Below are 19,211 nucleotides of genomic sequence, written 5' to 3' on the forward strand. Positions count from 1 at the left end.
CAAACAAAGGTTGTTGTGCAAGGGAGTGTTTACCATGCACGGAGTGTGTGCTGAGAGTGAGTCAGGAAGACCGCCCTCGGCCTCCTGGCTGTTTAAAGCTGGGTCTGGCTGTCAGACAACCCCCTCACAGCTGGTTTGGATAAGCTGCACAGTAGTCTAAAAGGGTGGAGACAGGCCTACATATGCTGTGTTAGATGCCCTTCCTTCCCAGACACACTCAGGAAGATCCAGCCACCTCTGGAATCTCTCTCTCTCTCTCTTTTTTTTTTTCTAGCCTTTTCCCTGGAAGGCTCAGGAATCAGCTTTGCAGATTTATTCCGGCTCATTGCCTTCTACTGCATCAGCAGGTAAGGATTCTGAGCATCTCATGACTTAAAGGACCTGCTCGATGTATGATACGATCTAGACATTTGTCTGGAGAAGGCTGGTCACCTACCAGGTGTCAGGGAAGGATTTGCCGCTTAAGGTGTTCACCCCATTCTGGTATTAAGCTTAAGATGGAAACAGCTGCCTGGCCCTCCAGATGCAAATTCTCATTAGCATAGTTTTTTCTTCAAGCTGGCCCCATGGCTCCTGATGGCTAGACCCATTTACCAGGAAACATGCCCACACAATACATAAACACAAACCCACCCACATACTGATATACCTACCTGTATAAACATGCATCCATAAGAACACAGCAGGGCAAGGTGTGTGTGTGTGTGTGTGTGTGAGAGAGAGAGAGAGAGAGAGAGAGAGAGAATGAGTACATAAACCTGTAGCTTGTCAAGGTCTCCAATAGTGTTTTTGAAAACTCCAGGGGACAGAGCCCATTCTCAAGTATGGATTCTTTAAACCAACCCATTAATCCTGCATGGTTCTTCTTCAGGCCACCTGGGTGCTCACACCCTTTCCAGGGCTGAAAGGATGTGAGTGGTAGGTTTCCATTATTATTCTTTTCTTGACACACATAACAGCTTTTCAAAGTCAGTGTTCTTGTGCCAGAGGTTGTAGCTGACTGGTAAAGCATTTGCTTACAAAGCCTGAGACCCCGGATTTGATTCTTAGCAATGCCAAAGAACAAAACATCAAAACAGCCAAGTGAAGCCAGTGTTCTCACAGTGATTAAGCAAAGAAACTCTTGCTGCCTGCAGAAGGTGGCCTTGCCTGCTTGCTTCCCCTCCCACCTTCCTTCCTTCCTTCTTTCCTTTCAAGTTTTTATTCTATTTTATGCATATGAGTATTTGCCTGAATGCATGTCTGTGCACTACACTCACACCTGGTACCCACAGAGGTCAGAAGAGGGCATCAGATCCCCTGGAACTCGAGTTATGGATGGTCGTGAGCCACCATACGGGTGCTAGGAATAGAGCCCAGGTCCTCTGTGAAAGCAGTAAGTGTGCTCTTAATGGTCGAGCCAGTTCTTCAGACTGGTCCTTGCCTGTTTTAACCCAGGCAGAGCCTGGCCTGGCTTCCGTAGCTTTTCTGTTTGCTCACTGCAGTAATGACAGGGAACTATCTTTTCAGAACTCACGACTTACGGCTGCCTCACTGAGACTGGAGAGTCATTTTGGTTTGGCCCAGTTTATTTTAACTTAAGGATTAGATTGTTTGGCATCCATCATCCTGTTGATTTTCTCTGCCCAGCATAACAACTAAGTTCTCAGGCTAGCTGAAGCTATCCAGTGAATAGCATGAGGAAGAGGAGGCATCTCCTGAGGAGACCCTAGCCCTGCTCACTAGCAGGAAGGAAATGAGGGCAGCTCCCAGGATGGGCAGTGCCTGCGTGGGGAGCTCTCCCAAAGGGACGCTCCAGGGTAGGGTCACAGTTCCTGGGACCTGTGTGCTTCACTCCTAAACATCTGAGCGACAACTGCTCATAACACGTCTTTTTCAATTAAGAGACTGAAGACATTGCCTAGCTGAACACTACATCACTTCTCTTTCTTCAGAATTTTAAAACTCAGCTAAATATATTCGTATTTAATGCACACTTTTTTTTGTTTTAGAGACAGGGTTTCTCTGTGTAGCCCTGGCTGTCCTGGAACTCACTTTGTAGACCAGGCTGGCCTTAAACTCAGAAATCCGCCTGCCTCTGCCTCCCAAGTGCTGGGATTAAACATATATGCAGGGCGACGTGTGTTGCAGTTGCAGTGCTGGGTATCACACAAACCACAAACTGGAGCTGCTTTATGCAAATACAAAGCTTTGGGGTCAAAGTTTAGAACAAGAGTATGATTTTTTTTTTAAATGGGACGTGCTTTTTTTTTTTAAGATTTATTCATTTATTTATTTATTTATTTATTTATTATATGTAAGTACACTGTAGCTGTTTTCAGACACTCCAGAAGAGGGAGTCAGATCTCCTTACGGATGGTTGTGAGCCACCATGTGGTTGCTGGGATTTGAACTCCAGACCTTCGGAAGAGCAGTCGGGTGCTCTTACCCACTGAGCCATCTCACCAGCCCCGAGTATGATATTTTTAATGTAATTATATCCTGACCATTCAGGATTATATTAAAATTGTGCAAAAGGCAAACAAAACCCTTAAACAGTTGTGAGGTGTATTATCTCAAGCAGTGAACTTCCCCAGCTTCCTTAAGCGCTGCATAACTAAAACCAATAGCAACCCGATGCTATGATGATTGCAATTCCTGTCTCTAAAAGGTTTAAAGGAAACATGTTACCCAAAGACATAGCCCCGGCAGCACCCACCCCTTCCCTCAGCCACCTCCACCCCAGGAGACCACACCCCATCTGGTCTCAAGCCACCCAGGTTAGAGAGGTTGTTGGTGCTGACATGTCAGCCAGAGGTGAGGCTGGCTGTCAACTCTCCTTCCAACTTTGCCTTCCAGTAATTGTGCTGCTGTTGGGAAAGAGCCTTACACCCACAAATATTTGGCAGCCACAGAGAGTAGATCCTGTCTCTGTCCTCTATACTCAGAAGCAGGCCACAGTACCTGCTGGAGTAGCCAGGCAGGCTGGTGATTAAAAATCCTAAAGTAAAAGAAGGCCGTTGGCAAATTACCAAGCACAGTATACACTTGAGGTGCTTACAGAAGAATCAATCCAGCGCCAACATTTGTAGGTAAAGGGGCCTGAGAGTCATTTCTCCTTAGCTTCCATTACTTCTCTAATGTTCCTTACTGACATGCTTGGTCATCAGTGGTTGACAGGATCCAGTCTTAAAATATTTTCTTAAGATTTATTTATTTGTTTTATGTGTATGAGTACACCCACAGCTGTACAGATGGTTGTAAGCCATCCTACGGTTGCTGGGAATTGAATTCAGGACCTCTGCTCACTCTGGCCGGACCCGCTCGTTCCAGCCCTGCTCACTCTGGCCCAAAGATTTACTTATTATTACATCTAAGTACGCTGTAGCTATCTTCAGACACACCAGAAGAGGGCATCAGATCCTATTACAGATGGTTGTGAGCCACCATGTGGTTGCTGGGATTTGAACTCAGGATCTTGAGAAGAGCAGTCAGTGCTCCTAACTGCTGAGCCATCTCTCCAGCCCAACAGGATCCAGTCTTTCCAAAGTATTTCTGAAGTTTCCTACCTAGTTGCTAGTAGAGCATTTATCTTGGTGGGTTCCCACACAGAACGGGCCTGGTGTGCACGGACAAAAGAATCCACAGTGAGTGGGCACCCAACTTGCAGTGTTGGATGAGCTCAATGGAAAGGAAAGTTGGGAAAAGAAGTAGTGACTGCCACCCATCAGCAGCTGGGGCATTGCCAGCATAGTACAGAGAAACAGCTGCCTCTCACACTCAATTGTGCCCCAGCATCAATTGTAACTCTGTTAAGAGGGTCTCAAAAGGTCTGGGCTGTGCCACATTCTGCATGTCCAGTAAGCCCCCAGGTGATACTGATATTGCTACTGGGCTTGGACCGTACCTCTGTTGTTGTTGTTGTTGTTCGAGACAGGGTTTCTCTGTGTAGCCTTGGCTGTCCTGGAACTCACTCTGTAGACCAGGCTGGTCTCGAACTCAGAAATCCACCTGCCTCTACCTCCCAAGTGCTGGGATTAAAGGTGTGGGCCACCACCGCCCGGCTAGGACCGTACTTCTGATATTGAAATAATAGCTTATGTCTTGCATATTTGTGCCAGGTACAACAGGCACATTATCCCTTGCCCTCCTGGCAGCCTTGTGAATTAGAACTCTAAGAGTGAGGTGCTTGCTTACCATCATATAATCAGAACCCAGCAGCTCTGAGTTGCTGTAGAAATTGCTGGGGTGGGGCGGTGGTAAGAGCGCTGTCTGGTGTTCTAGAGGACTGGTATTTGATTCTTGGATCACAGCTGTCACTCCAGTCCCAGGGAATCCGACATACCTTTCTGGCCTCTAAGGGCACCAGGCATACATTTGGCAAGATATACATGCAGGCAAAAAAAAAAAAAAAAAAAAAACCTCATACATATAAGGGAAAAAAGCAAATCTAAAAAAGAAGCAAAACTAGCTGGTTAATATTAGTTTCTCTTCCTTTAGAAACAAAACATACAGAGCAAAGATGAAATAAATCTAGATTGTGCATGTACTGGGCCTCTTGGGAGAAAGTTCTGTATGTAAGATGTTGGTCCTGTTTTATGTGCAAACTTTAACATCGGGGCTCCTTTGGTTTTTAAATGAGGTGGAGATAAAAAACAAGTGTGTGTGTGGAGGGGTGTCATGTGTGTGTGTGTGTGTCATGTGTGTGTGTTAAGATGCTGGGTACTCCAGTGTAAGATGGCTCATGTACAACATCTAATTGTCTAAATAAGTCAAAACCTACAACCGTCTATTAACAAAAGCCAGGTATAGCTTCCTTTCCTATGTCATTAAGAAAACCCAAGCTGTCAGATGATGTTTGGACTCCAGACAGCATGCTGAGCTAGGTAAAAGCTTAAAATAAACATAGGCTGGTTTTGTTACAAGTTACTTTTCTCTGCATTGCATAAAGAAAGTAGATTTGAATGGACTGAGTGAGGTTTTTACAAACACGTGTTTGCGATATACTTTCATGTTACAAGATTCTAGTTCTCATTAGTCTCCACTTCAGGTTAGAGCCAGGGTCACTGCCCCACCAGGACACTGAAGAAACTGTTCACAATCTCAGGTCAGGTGTAAAGGTCTCATGGAAGCAGGAGTTGATCAGGGCTGGACACCCTCAGGAGAAGCAGCCTCCTGACATCGGAGTAGAGCGCAGTAGAGTTTGGGTGACACCATTGGGTGTCGGAACACCCTTGCTTTGTTATTTTCATGGACTCTGCAGCTTTGTAATTGACTGTCAACAGCTTTAAGGGTTCCAAGATTTTTCCAGCCGCCCAGATTTGATCTAGTTCATTCCACAGTGTTGCCTAATCTCACCATAAACAACAGGATGATCTGGTGTGTGATTCTTTTCAACAGAAACTTGCAAGGCATGGTTTTGATGACAAAATAAGAGGCAGGAGCTTCCGTTTCTATCGCTCACTAACTCCGTGCCTGCCACAGTGACCCACTTGCTGCTGTTCTCCGTGTAGCAGGCCCTCCCCATCCCAGGCAACTGTTCCCACTCCCTGGAATTGTCTTCCCTGTGTGATTTACTCACTGGATACATCTTCTCCTGATTGTGTGTGTGGCGTGTATGCATTGTGCATGTGTGTGAGTGCATGTGGGCAGGGTGCACATTCATATATGTGCTATTGCACGTCAGCAATCACCCTCAGTGGTACATCCACCTTACTGAGGCAGGGTCTCTCAGCCAAAGCCAGAGCTCAGCACTATGGGTGTCCTCACTAGGCAGCTTGCTCTGGAAGTTCCTGACCTCTGCTTTATGAGAGTCGTGTTACAGGGGTCACCTACCCGCCTGACACTTACATAGGTTTAAAGGTTCTAAATTCCAGTCCTCAAACTTGTGAGGCAAGTGCTTTAACTACTGGTCATTTCCTGAGACCCCCTCCCCCCCCAGACTGTGTGGGTATGTGTGTGTAATGTATATATATGTATATTATATATAATCTGAATTAACTATTTAGAAATCTTGGCCTAGGTTCTAATTGCTTTCAAATACTCTTTTTTCTTTATTGGCTTAATTTCTTTTTTAAAGGGGGAGTGGGGGGAGGGGGAGTTGCTGGTGCCATGGCGTGCATGTGGATGCCAGAGCACAACTCTTGGACTCAGGTCTCTCCATTCATCTTTCCATGGGTTTTTTTGGATCAAGCCCAGGTATCCAGGTTAGCATAGCAACCACCTTTATTCACTGGGCCATCTCACTGGCTGGCCCTCTTATATTTTTATTTTTATTTATTTTATTTTTGAGGCAGGCTGTTCTGGAATTTGCTGTGTGGCAAATTCCAGCTGGCCTGGAACTTCTGATCCTCCTGCTTAAGCCTCCCTGTCATACCCAGTGCTGCAAGCGTGCCTCCTAACACCTGGCTTCAAGCAGTCTGTTTCCCCTTCACACATGTTTTCCCATGGTCTGTGGCCCTTCCCATAAATTCTGTACATAGCTTACTTGTTTATATCCTGGTAGTGTTCATTGTCTTGGTTCTCTCCTCTGGCAGGGACGCGTGTTTTCTTCCTAGCCCAGAACAATGTCTGTTTCTCCTAGCTGACAATAAACATTTGTGGAGTGAAGGAGTAAATAATTATTTTTTATAAGTCCAACAACACTACCAATAAATAAATAGATAACACCTTTTTGTTTGGGTCACTGTTGTCTTTGAATATGACATTCACCTGGACAGGGGCTTGTGCTGACACCTGTGCTAACCTTATGAGTTCTAAGAGCTTGGTTCTCAGCCTTGCAGAAAATGAGCAGCTGTTTCTTCCATGTGCCTCTCCCCTGTCTGAGAAACATACCATGGCCCATGCATTTGCTCCTGAAGACTTTTTGCCCTGACCATGGCAGGAACCTGTTGTGCTTTCCTATTAGTCTTGTCACTCTCTGGGTCCCCTCTGCATATGGCACATCAGCACATGGTGCCATCCTCTTTGATGGTTGTTGACATGAGGCACCTGAAACTTGCCTTCGAAGGTTGATCCAATGGCAAGTGACATCCATGACCTGGGAGCCCCACCCAGATTGCCTGAATCTAAGTATGCAATTCGTAATATGACTAGACCGATACCCCCCACCCCCGGGACCTATGTATGTGTACATCCAAGTTAGAGCACATCGGCTGTAAAACACAGTAGAGACTTTCATTTCCAGCACACATGAGTGATCTCCAGTTGGAATGTGGCACAATGAAACTGCATTCGATACTTTCTTGCCAGCAGGTACTCACTTGCTGAGAGCCTGCTGCCTGTAAGGTGATGGGGATTGATGATTGAACGTCCCCGTCTAGAGAGGAAGAGTGCAACACAAGGGTTAGCATCTCGCCAAGTGGGTCACCATGCATTACAAGAGTGATGAGATTACCAGCATAATCATTCTGATATTGAACTCTGCACCCCTAATGCTACCCATCAGGGAGACTTGATCATTGGCACAGATTCAATCAAGCAGCCTTGTGTCTCAGCCTGTCCCACAGTGGGATAAATTAGATGAGAGTCACCAAAAAGAGAGAAGGTCTGGTTGCGTGTGGTATGGGTGTCCACTTGAGATGGTTTCGACGGTTTAAGATGAAACATTTCCAGAGTAAAAATAATAATAATAATAATAATGTAAGAGAGAATCGCCAGCCAAGTAATTACAAACCTTCTCTCTCTCCATTTTGCTTACAACAGGGACGTTTTGCCATTCACCTTGAAGCTGCCTTATGCCATTTCAACAGCCAAGACGGAGTCTCAGCTTGAAGAACTAGCCCAACTGGGACTAAGTAAGTGGGTGTCCATGCCTGGCTCTGTCTTAAAATGAATCCCTTGTGGCCCCATCGCTACATCAAAAACACTTGTAAGAATCTCGCTTCCATAACAAAACGCAGCTCTCGGAACCATGAGGTCACATTTTCTAGGATTCATTACCCAATGCCCATCCGACTCTCAAATACTGGAGCTAAGTGTGCCTGGGTAACCCCTAAATCTCCTCTCATCAAACTAGCAGGGCTCCCCAGAAGTAGTGAGCCCAGCATAAGCCCATTTGAGATGCCAGAGCCTTCCCTTTCTGTGGTAATTTTCTGGGGAAAGGCAGCACTAAGGGAAAGAGAGGTGCAATGTGGGGCTTTTATCTTCAGTGGTACAGAGACACCTCTGCTACTCTGGTGCTGTGAGGAGGGTAAGGATGAAGATCTCTTAATGACACCTGTCTCTTCCCCTCTTAATCAGCCCCCCCCCACACACACACACACACACTGCTGTGGGCCATGTCCCTCATCTGACCTAAGGTCCTTACTCAGGCAGGTGGGACTTACTCCTGAAGTCTGCTTCTGCTAGTAACCCCACCCCCACCCCACAGCAAGATTCTACCACACAGTGGCTGACAATACACACACAGTTCACCTGGTTTGACTTTACCCCAATGCTCTGGCAGAATCAGTATGAGTTTAACTTTAGTTAAATATTTTCCTCCTAGATGGAAAGAGAATTCTCTTAAGATTTTAGGACTTTGGTTTTTGGATAGGTTGACAATCAGACTACACAGTGTTTGATGTCTAGAACCTAATATGAACCACACTCACACACACACACACACACACACACACACACACACTCTGTATCCCATCCTACCCCCTGTAGGGATGGGACCCTCGAATGCCGTTTTTCCTCTTTGTTAGGTTTTAATGCTGAATCTGTAAAACCACAGATTGTGTAATATCCCCCAGGCCCAGCTGCTGGTCCTACCTCATAAAGGGGAACTTGGAGGCCAGATGGATTCCTTGGCTGGCCGCCGCCTCCTTGGAGGGCACCCGGGAGTAGATGGGAAAGGGTGGCATTGCTCTCTAGGCTAAGTGGAATTTTGAAAAGCACAGGCTCAGTAGTTCCCTGTCCTTTACGAGCTTATCCTGAACTTATTCCAGTTTTCTTTGTCCTTCTTACCTGTGTGAAGGGCTGGGCTGGAGCTGCCTGTTGGCTCAGCCAACCTTTCTCAAAGCTTTGAAGGTGAGAGGCCCCTGGTGGAGTCTCCCTGTGAACCCATAGCTGCCTTCATGCCTTTTCCAGTAAGGGAAAGGGGGGAGGGGAGGAGGATCAAAGGAAAAAAGCAGACCCCAAGTTAAGCCCCTGTTGCCCTACAGTGTGTGTGTGTGTGTGTGTGTGTGTGTGTGAAGGAATGTCCCAAGTGCACTATATTTACATTCTTGTCTTTGCTGATAATGACTTACAGATTTTTGGAGCTCCTCGGCAGACAACAAACCCCCAAACTCCCCACCTCCCCATAGGCCTCTTCCCTCAGCCGGCATCTGCCCTGCCTCCTTGCGTCAGCTCTGCCTTATAAATGGAGTGCATTCTATAAAAACCAGGACGCCTTCGGAGCTGGAGTGCAGCCAGACCAACGGAGCCTTGTGTTTTATTAATCCTCTTTTCTTGAAAGTGCACAGCCAGGACCTCAGCACAGGCCCAAAGCGGCCGAGCACAAGGACTCCCAACGCGAATGGCACCGAGAGACCTCGGTCCCCCCCACCCAGGCCCCCGCCACCCGCTATTAATAGTCTGCACACAAGCCCTGGGCTATCCAGGACTGAACCCCAGACGAGCATGCCAGAAACAGTCAACCATAGCAAACATGGGAACGTAGCTCTGCTTGGAACAAAACCAACTCCCATCCCTCCACCCCGGCTGAAGAAGCAGGCTTCTTTTTTGGAAGCAGAAAGCAGCGCCAAGACCTTGACTGCCCGCCGGCCCAGCCGGAGCTCGGAGCCGGAGCCCGAGCTAGAGCTGGAGTTAGAGATGGGCACAGCTGGGCACGCAGGTGGAGCCCCGCCTAGGGACGCCCCCGGGGATTGCACAAGGGCGCCGCCGCCCGGCTCTGAATCACAGCCACCACCGTGCCATGGAGCCAGGCAGAGGCTGAGCGACATGAGCCTTTCCACTTCCTCCTCCGACTCGCTGGAGTTCGACCGGAGCATGCCTCTGTATGGGTATGAGGCCGACACTACCAGCAGCCTGGAGGACTACGAAGGGGAGAGTGACCAAGAGACCATGGCACCTCCCATCAAGTCCAAAAAGAAGAGGAACAGCTCTTTTGTGCTGCCCAAGCTTGTCAAGTCCCAGTTGCGAAAGATGAGCGGGGTGTTCAGCTCCTTCATGACCCCTGAGAAGCGGATGGTCCGCAGGATCGCCGAGCTGTCCCGGGACAAATGCACCTATTTTGGGTGCTTGGTGCAGGACTACGTGAGCTTCCTGAAGGAGAACAAGGAGTGCCATGTGTCCAGCACCGATATGCTGCAGACCATCCGGCAGTTTATGACCCAGGTCAAGAACTATTTGTCTCAGAGCTCTGAACTGGACCCCCCTATTGAGTCACTGATCCCAGAAGACCAAATTGGTAAGTGCCCTTCTACCCACTTCAAATGTAAGATGTGCTGTAACCCTTGTCAGCCGGTGTGTCCTGTAAGTTGTCTGGGATGAAGTTTACCCTGGAGTTCCACATGACACACTCTCCCATCTGAATTGAATGGAAAGATCTCCCTTTTAAGGCAGATGCTACACACCAAGCTTCAGATGTTTAGAACTGCAGAAGGATTCTACCCAGGGGTGGGGGTTGTACCACTTTGGAAGGTCCCAGTTGCTGCCTGCGCTTGCTCTATGCGTGTGACACATCTGTTGAGCATTTTCTGGCTGTGCATCCCTCTGTAACCTGCATGCTTATTGACAGTATTTTCACTGTCTTTCCAGAGGTTGTGGGTGCTTTTGTTTTGTAGCATATGCTAGGAGTATGAAGACTAGGGGCGAGGTGGGGGGAGCACACCTGTGTCCAAGCCCTCAGCCCAGAGAAAAGAACACAGACCAACCCTCGGGGACCTTGTTCCTGTCCAGCCTCAAGTGGACCTCCCTGTTGGTTTTCACCCCACAGAGTCTGTATTAGGCAGTGTGGGAAGAAACAAGAAATAGGAAAGAGAAGTGTATTTGGTGTACCTTTAAGTGACATAATTTGAAGATCACATGAAAGGCTTTCTCTCCAGAGTCAAGGGGAAATGCTTTCTTTGTAACCTCACAGAAGGGCTGAATTGTTACTTTGGTAAGCATCTTGCCAAGGCAAATTTGAATTTGGCAAGCAGTCTTTTTTTCCAGGGCGGGAGTAGCCAGGGTTTTTGTAGTTGTTGTTGTTGCTGCTGCTGCTGTTGATGGTGTTGTTGTTTTGTTTTAGTTTCAGGCATTGACTCTTAAAAGGTTAATTTCAGAGACTTCATTCAGTGGGCAGCAACAGCCAAGAGTTTACAAACATTTCCATGGTTTAGCTAAACCCAGATTTCTTCTTTCTGATTGGGTGTGTTTGTCAAAAGTAGTAAACAGTGTGTGGTAGAGCATGTGTTTCTCTCTCTCTCTCTCTCTCTCACTCTCTCTCTCTCTCTCTCTCTCTCTCTCTCAATTTGAGCAGTTCTTTGAAATTTGGTCACAAAAGACTCAAAGCCTTGTTTGTTTTCTTGTGGGACTCTGACCTAGCCCAGGGTTCTGTTTGGGCGTGGCTAAAGGAGCTAGGGTGCTCTGGAGAAAGTGGCTGAAAGGAATGTGTCTTTGTGCTTCGCCTAAGAATGGAAAGCATTTCGGGAGACTTCTGCACGATGCAGAATATCCACACAAGTTCCCTCTTTCCCCTGCAGCCCCAAGAGTCTTCTCTCTCCTGAAGACCCCCCTCCAACATCATGTTTACAGGAACCCCTAGTAAGAAAGGAAACCCATCTCTATAGAGCCTCCCATTTGAACGAGAAGCCTGAACAGGCTGCTTCAGTGAGCACTCTCCTCCCCTTCCATACACACCCTAGTCAAAATGCTTTCTATCTCTTGAGGGATGGAGGAAGGCAGATTGTATGCCAGCCCACACCATCTAGTAGCCGGTAAGTTCAGAGCTTGAACTGGTATGAAGCTCTGTACTTAGTGGCCCAGACCAGCCTCGAACCACCAATTCTCCAGCCTCAGCTCCCAAGCCCCTGCGGTGCCAGCCCTACTGCATGTGTTTGTCCTAACGGAGGAGGAGTTGTGACAGTTTGCTAGCCCTATGCTGTGGCTAAAACATATATAAAAAACCAATTCCAGGACAGCCAGGGCTATACAGAGAAACCCTGTCTCGAAAAAAAACCAAAAACCAAACCAAAACAAAACAAACCAAAACAAAACCACAAAGCATCAAACATTGTTGTGCTTTTCTATTGGTTTTGCTGTTGATTGGTTGGTTGTTTAGTTGTTCGGTTTTGTTTTAAGTCAGAAGTCTAGCTGTATTTCTTAGCCTGGCTGCACAGTCAAGAGTCCAGCCACCCTGCTTAGTTTCAGGGCTAGTTGGGAGTACAGAGATGTGCTGCCATACCCAGCCTGCTTTGGGATGTTTTGTATTTTCTTAACATTTGCCTGAAGGCGGGCAGTTTTTTCCGGTTGCTTCATGAATGAAAACCATAGTGTTTTGAAAGGACATTGAAGAGCACCAGACTTTTGAAAGTAAGGAGAAGGCTAGTGTTGCAGAGGTCAGCCTGAGGGCCACACCAAGGGGGAAGAAGTCGATCCTGGTTATTAGAAAGCCAGTCAGTCCCCTTCTATGTGGAAGTGACTAAATTAGGACTCTGATGAGAACTTTGAGTTAACCCGACATTTCCCTATGTTGAAGGGCTGGGTGGCTTCCTATGGACTTGTTGATACAATGACAGTTTTGAGACTCTTTATCCAATATTGGTATATTTCTGCATATATTGTTCAGCATTTGCAAGTTCCGAAAGAGGCCAGGTTGTGTAGAGCTATGTATGGGCCTGGACCTGTAGGGGAGTGGTATGCAGCCCAGGTCTTCTGATCTCCGGTGCTCTGGTGAGTGAATGTGTGTGTGTGTGTGTGTGTGTGTGTGTGTGTGCTTGTGCATACATGCTTGTTCCCACATCTCACTATCTCACTTCCTGGAAGGAATGCAGTAATCTTCGTTGTAAGCTATCTGCAGAATCTCAAGCCTCAAATTTGTTCTGAACAGGTGTCTGAGTACGGAGAAAGCTTTTCAGGAATGTCATCTGGGTTTCTCTGCTTCAAAAGAATTTCTTCCTGTCTTCCTTTCTCACAACTTCTGGGGGACCAAATATAGGAGATGGGAATTCTAACTTAATCCCAGACTTACAGAAGGTTCACTCCGAAGCCAAGGAAGTGAGAGGAGGTGGTTCATGGGTTAATCCCTGGAGAATCAGAGCTGTCATTCACAGGTGAAGTGACCTCATGAATTCTGTGGACAAGGATCTCCTCGGTGTGTGCAGCCAGTGCTGGTACCGCCTTCCAAGGCTGGTTCTTTAGGAGATGGGGTGGGTGGGAGGAGAGGTCTCAGCCGTTCTCACTTTGTTCAAGTGCCTACTGCTCTCCTTTCGAGTGTTTTTTACTCAAGTGTCAAGTTTTCTTTTTGCAGTGAGTCAATGTCAAAAATAAAAAGCTGCCACTGTCTGTGGCCATGTCCTAAAATGGGGAATTTTCATTCTACTGAGACTGTCCCAAATCCCTGCCCTTTAGTGGGTCTTGAGTATATATAGTTGCCCAGCATCAGCTTGGTAAGTCTGTTGAACAATGAGGGTGTGACCCTCTCTCTCTTCTTTCTAAGCCCACCAATGGGCTTTCTTCTGGGCAGCTTTCACTCGGTCTCCCACCTCCCACCCCGAGGTGGGAGAGGGATGAACAAGCCAATGTTTTAAAAAGAACAGGACACACTTCAAGGCTTTACCCAAAGCTCTGCAGTCAGTTCTTAACTGGCAGAGGGAGTCATACTCCTAACTGGGATCCCATGGTATGAAGGACCACAGTGGATGAGTGTGACCATACATTTACTCCAAAAGTCATTCCTTGTTGGTATCCTTGCTTTGGTTTCTGACTGCCAATGAGAGAGAGGGAATCCATATTATCTTGGTTTATTTTTTTTAATCTATTTGCCAAACTTATAGCAATATTGGGTGCTTTAATTTTAGTAGAACGGTCTTTCCCTTTTGACTTGATATCAGCCTTGGGGAACTCTTCCTGTCTTTAAGTTTCATTTCAAGAAAAGCAAAATTTGTCTAACTCTGAAAATGTTAGTAGCCCTCAGAGTTTCTATTTCAAAGAAAATGTTCACCACAGATGACTAATTCTGGCAAAACATCCAACTCTCCATATTCCTAACAATTAACAGTGAAAAACGAGACAATATCATGTTTTCTTTAATTGCCATAAACTAAAACATGCTTTTTTTCAAAGAGAATTTCAGTTCTTTGAAGAAGCATCCTTAAACTCAATTCCCACATTTGTCACAGAGCACATCGATTTCTGTATTCAAGAGTGATTTTGTTTTTTGATCTTTGTTGTTGTTTGTTGGTTTCCCCGGAGAGGCGCTGCTGAAATGTGTTTGAACTGCCTGGAATGAAGAACTCGTAAAAAGGGAACATTGAGAGCCTGGTGCAGGGACACTCACCTACAGTCCCAGCTATAGGAGGCTGAAGCAGGAGGATTACTTTAGCCCCAGGGTCAGATGTTGATCTGGGCTACCTAGTGAGAAACCCCACCTCTAAAAAGGGGAGGTCACATGTCATTTTTCCAAGTTAAGCAACCACTGCTACTTTGGTTCAGAGTCTGGCAAAGGTTTTTGGTTTGGTTTTGTATCACTTGGGGTTGCTGTTTGTTGTTTTGAGTGAAGCCATTGTGTTTTGTTTTGTTTTTAATGTGTTTGTTTTGTTTCATATAGGGGTTCCATTTTTGTTTTGGCTCCTTGGGAGGTCGGGGGGGAAGTCTCCGTTGGCTTGGAAGTTGTCATGTAGACAAAGCTGGAACTCATTATGTACAGTCTGGAGCTCACTAGGTAGACCAGGCTAGAACTCACTATGTAGACCAGGCTGGCTTCAAATATGTGGCTTTCACCTCAGCCTCTGTTTCTGCCTCTCAAGTTCTGCTGATTTGGTGCTATTTTAAATGCGTGTTCAAGTCAGGTGCAAGTTACAATGTCTAATGTAATGATCATAAATGCACAATGTGATTTAAGATCTTAAATTATTTGCTTCTTAAAAAGCCATTCTGAGTCATGTGGCAAGAGGGATGCTAGTGCCAAACTGAGATTAAAACCTTGTATCTTCTGACTGTTAATCTAGTACTTGTGACTCTGTCACCTGAAAGAATCAAGTGTCTTAAAGTTAAGAATTAGTACAGCAATGGGAGAAAGAGTGGCCACTTCTAGAATTTGAAAAAAAAATAGTCTATATTATTATTGAAGATTAGTTTAAATGCGAAATAATTTTTATTCCCCACCTCAGTACTGAGGGTTGAATTTAGAGCCTGGCACACAGTAGGCAAGCATAAGCCCTCATTTTTCTTTTTATTTTGAAACAGGGGCTTAATAAGTTGCCTGGGCTGGCATTGAATTTATTCTGCAGCCCAGAATGGCCCTGACTCATGATCCTCTTGTCTCAGCCTCCCAAGTAGCTGGGATTACAGGCATGTACTACCAAGTTCAGCTTCATTCTTACTTTAGAATATCAAAATTCAATCTGTTGTGTTATAGCAGCCACAAGAAGGCTCACCACCCCGTAGCTGAGAGCCTGTGAGCATAAGTCAGCCACTCCATGATATTCCACCCAAGGAACCTCCAACTCTGCCATTTCCAATGCCCTGCTCAGAGGTTCAAAGTGTGGATTGAATTACAGAGCAAGGCATGTCTGTACTAGATGGTTTGCTGGGCTAGACAGTTCTGCCTCTTGGGCAAGAAACCCAGGGAAAAGAGGAGTTTGTACCAGAACTGAAGGGTGTGAGTCAGGGGCCCTAAGTTGCCACACTGATTGACTAGAAGAATTACAGTTTGCTCTCCCACTACACTACTCACAACGAGAATAATTCCAATTGGCCGTGTCAGCAAAGTGGGCTGGTGCACAGGCTGAGGCTTCAGTGGTCTGCAGGGCTGACCTCCAGTCCAGCCTCACAAGCTCAGCGTCTGAGCAGGGGACAGGCGCACTTCCTCTTCTTCCCTGACTTGGTTTTTTTTTTTTTTTTTTTTCTGATCTTTTACTGGAAGACCCTGAAATCAGCCCTAGAGATTCCTTATGTGAGATACTACCTGGATCAAGCCCATATGTTTTCATAGTGGCCTTCACTGAAACTTACCAAATGGGCAAAACTTAAAGTGAGAGGCTTGGAAAAGTGACTAAGCATGCACTACTCCTTCAGTGAACTCAAGTTCAGTCCCCAGAACTCATCTCAGGTGGTTTACCACCTCCTGTAAGGGATTTGATGCCCTCTGCTGGCCTCCTGGGGTACCTGCACTTATGTGTATATACCCACACAGAGATACACACGAATACACGTAATTTTTAAAAAAGTAAGTGAATCACAATGCCAGTACATGCCATCTGTCTATTGATACCTTCTTGGCTGGGCTGGTATAAAGCGTTATGGTGGAGGAGTCAAAGTGCGTGTGGATGATGTGCCTATGGCAAAGCATATGTTCCAAGACACCCCAGCAGAGCTGCAGGGGAGACTGTCCCATACCTGGCAATGATGCCATCAGCATTAGGTATCGGTGATCTTCAGGAGTAAGGAGACACATCATTATGTCGGTACCCAAAGGAAGGGTTTTCTGTTTAACACTTGGATATGTGTTACCTGGAAGATCTGTGCTGAGTCAGTTCCAGTGACGTTTCCCTAGGTGAGATCTTCAGAAGAGTTCCTGTCAAGGAAAAAACCTAACTTTCCCAGTGTCTTGGCAACAGCCACAGATAACACTGAGGGCTGAGGCTGCTGCAGTGAGAGAGGTAGGCGAATGGAAAATGTCATTGGAATCCAAGCTGCGAAAAACTAGAGCAGACCCAGGAGGAGCTTGTGAGAAGGTCCAGAAACACAGAGAGAGGTCCTGTCCGGTCCTAGAGTCGACAGAATGGAGTAGGTGCAGCGATGTAATCTGGGCTTCTCCAGTCACCCCACCCAAACCTGCGCTAGTGATGGGTTGACCCCACCCTTTGACCCACACTCAGTGGAAGGCTTGGGTATCCTCCTAGCCCCTGCACTGTGCCATGTTTCCTCATCCAAAATAAGGCTGGGTTCACTTCCCCTGCTGGGATGGATACATGACCACCCAAGATATCTAACTCTCTCTGCTTTCCACGATGTTAGATGGGAACAAAATGAGGCTGTGATAAAACTCTAGAAGAACCAAAGCACAGAGAAGCTAGAAAGCCTCAGACCCTCAGTTTTTTTAGCAGAGGGGAGGAGCTGACAGGGATGAGTATCTGAGCAAGGGAAGGCAGTGACCAGGAAAGCAGAGGGCTTTTAAACTAACCACAATTAATATTAAAATGCAAAACAACCCCCCCCCACAACCTGAATCCATAGACCTGGAGTCTCTTCAGAAGCATCACCTGTTCCAAGGGAAGTGTGAATTTAGCATCCTTAATAGGTATTCAATGCACAGTGGGTACTCATGGTATGGGACCTCACCAAGTCCTCTCAGCAGTTCTGTTGTGAAGCTGGGGAAGCCTGATAACAGATGAGAGAACTGAGCTAGGGGAAAGCCCGTCTCCCTCAAGGTCACACATTTAAAGAGTGGACATGTATACTTTATGCCTGCCAGGCAACCTCAGTAAATAGCCTTCTGCTTCCCTTGGCTACACACTCTGCTGAGAGAAACTTCTCCGCTGAAAGGCGGGAGTGCGGGCTGTGTCACTGGAAAAGCTGAGGCCGGACCCCTGGGTTGGGAGTCTCTGCTTGATGGCTGATCACCTGCATGTGTGTTCTGGTCACAGCACCTGCTTGCTGCCCTTTCTTCCCATATAACAAGGTGTGGTGTACATTGCTGTGCCTTGACTCTTGACAGTTGCTGCCCATGTGATATTCAGTGGCCAGAACATCTGGCTTCAGACTTTCTCATCCTACTACAGTGGTTTTCCAGGTCGGTGAGGAAGGCTGAGAAATGAATGCCCACTCTACCCTCTAGGCGCAGCGGCTAGAAACACTTCCAAGGTACCTCAGCCCAGTATCTTAGAATCCTCAGCTGCCTTCAGTTGTTACAGAGCCTCCTATTGGTTGTTCTCCTTCCCTTTCTGGGATCATCTCCTATGCTGACCAACCACACTCAAACCCTTGTCTTAGGTTCACCTTCTGTGAGACCCTCAAGCTAAGCCAGCCAGGGATTCTGTGCCCATTTTAGTCAGGGCTGTTGAAAGCCACACAAATGCTCAACCCACACTAGTCTTCACCCAGGCTCCAGTCCTCTCTCTAACAATCCCATCAAAGCAATGTGTGTTAGTGCATGAGAAAAAGACATCCCAATTCACTGTCAACTTCTTGCACAGTGGAAGGCCCACGGTGCACCTGTCCAAATCCTGGGAAAGGAGCAACGTACTTTATGCCTCATCTCCCACTTCCTTGGACTAGCTTCTAAACTTCAGGCCCGACCTGAGAATGACCTAGTTCCTGCTTGACAGGGCTAACAATGAGAGTTCACAGGTAATCCTAAAACAGGAACTACACAGACAAGCACCAGTTGTATGTTAGAACTGTAAATGTTTAAATTCTACAACTCAACTTTCCTACAAAAGCGCCTCAGATTGCTACCAAGTGTTAGTTTCTCGTTCTGACACTTTCATCCTTTCTAACTAACCAGAATTCTAGGGTGAGAGTCAACCAAGAAGCTGTATAAGCTAATCTCCTATTATCTTTGTCAAGTAGCTTTCTTGGTATTTCTTTTACCCAGAAAAGGCCTTTAAGGGTTATAGCCTAAGCCTGCCTCTGCTTCTGTTCTCTCTGCTTCCTGGTCTTCCCAGATAATAAGCAAGTAGACACTGAGCTCCCACTGACAGAGACAGAACCACCTCATTCACCACGATGGACTGTGCCCCCTCAAACTGCAAACCAAAGTAAACCCTTCCTACCTGAAGACTTTTTTCTGTCAGGTATTCTGTTACTGTGGTTAGAAAAGTAACTAAGACAAGGACTCCCGGTCCATGTTATTTATTTAAACTCTGGTTACTGTTAGAATCCCTTCAAGGGTATCAATCGCCATTTTGTATCATTTAAATAGTCTCCAGCTCAGTCAGGCTCAGACTAATGGTTAGTGTATGACATTGCGTGAACCATTCTGAACATTCTGTTTGTTTGTTGTTGTTGTTGTTTTGTTTTGTTTTGTTTTTTCGAGACAGGGTTTCTCTGTATAGCCCTGGCTATCCTGGAACTCACTTTGTAGACCAGGCTGGCCT

At 46.5% G+C, this 19,211-nt stretch overlaps 1 protein-coding gene across 7 annotated transcripts in view; it reads left to right on the plus strand.

Annotated features, from left to right (window-relative positions):
• The window catches only part of Rin2 (Ras and Rab interactor 2), a 206,732-nt gene that overhangs the window by 169,969 nt on the left and 17,552 nt on the right, over positions 1-19,211 (plus strand). For all 7 annotated transcript variants that reach the window (XM_029472237.1, XM_029472240.1, XM_029472239.1 and 4 more), the window contains 3 exons: positions 275-347; positions 7,684-7,775; positions 9,218-10,378. In XM_029472237.1, coding sequence (XP_029328097.1) covers positions 275-347; positions 7,684-7,775; positions 9,218-10,378 — 1,326 coding nt within the window. The remainder of the gene's footprint in view (positions 1-274; positions 348-7,683; positions 7,776-9,217; positions 10,379-19,211) is intronic.

Source organism: Mus caroli, chromosome 2 (genome assembly GCF_900094665.2).
Source record: "Mus caroli chromosome 2, CAROLI_EIJ_v1.1, whole genome shotgun sequence".
Classification (NCBI taxonomy): domain Eukaryota; kingdom Metazoa; phylum Chordata; class Mammalia; order Rodentia; family Muridae; genus Mus; species Mus caroli.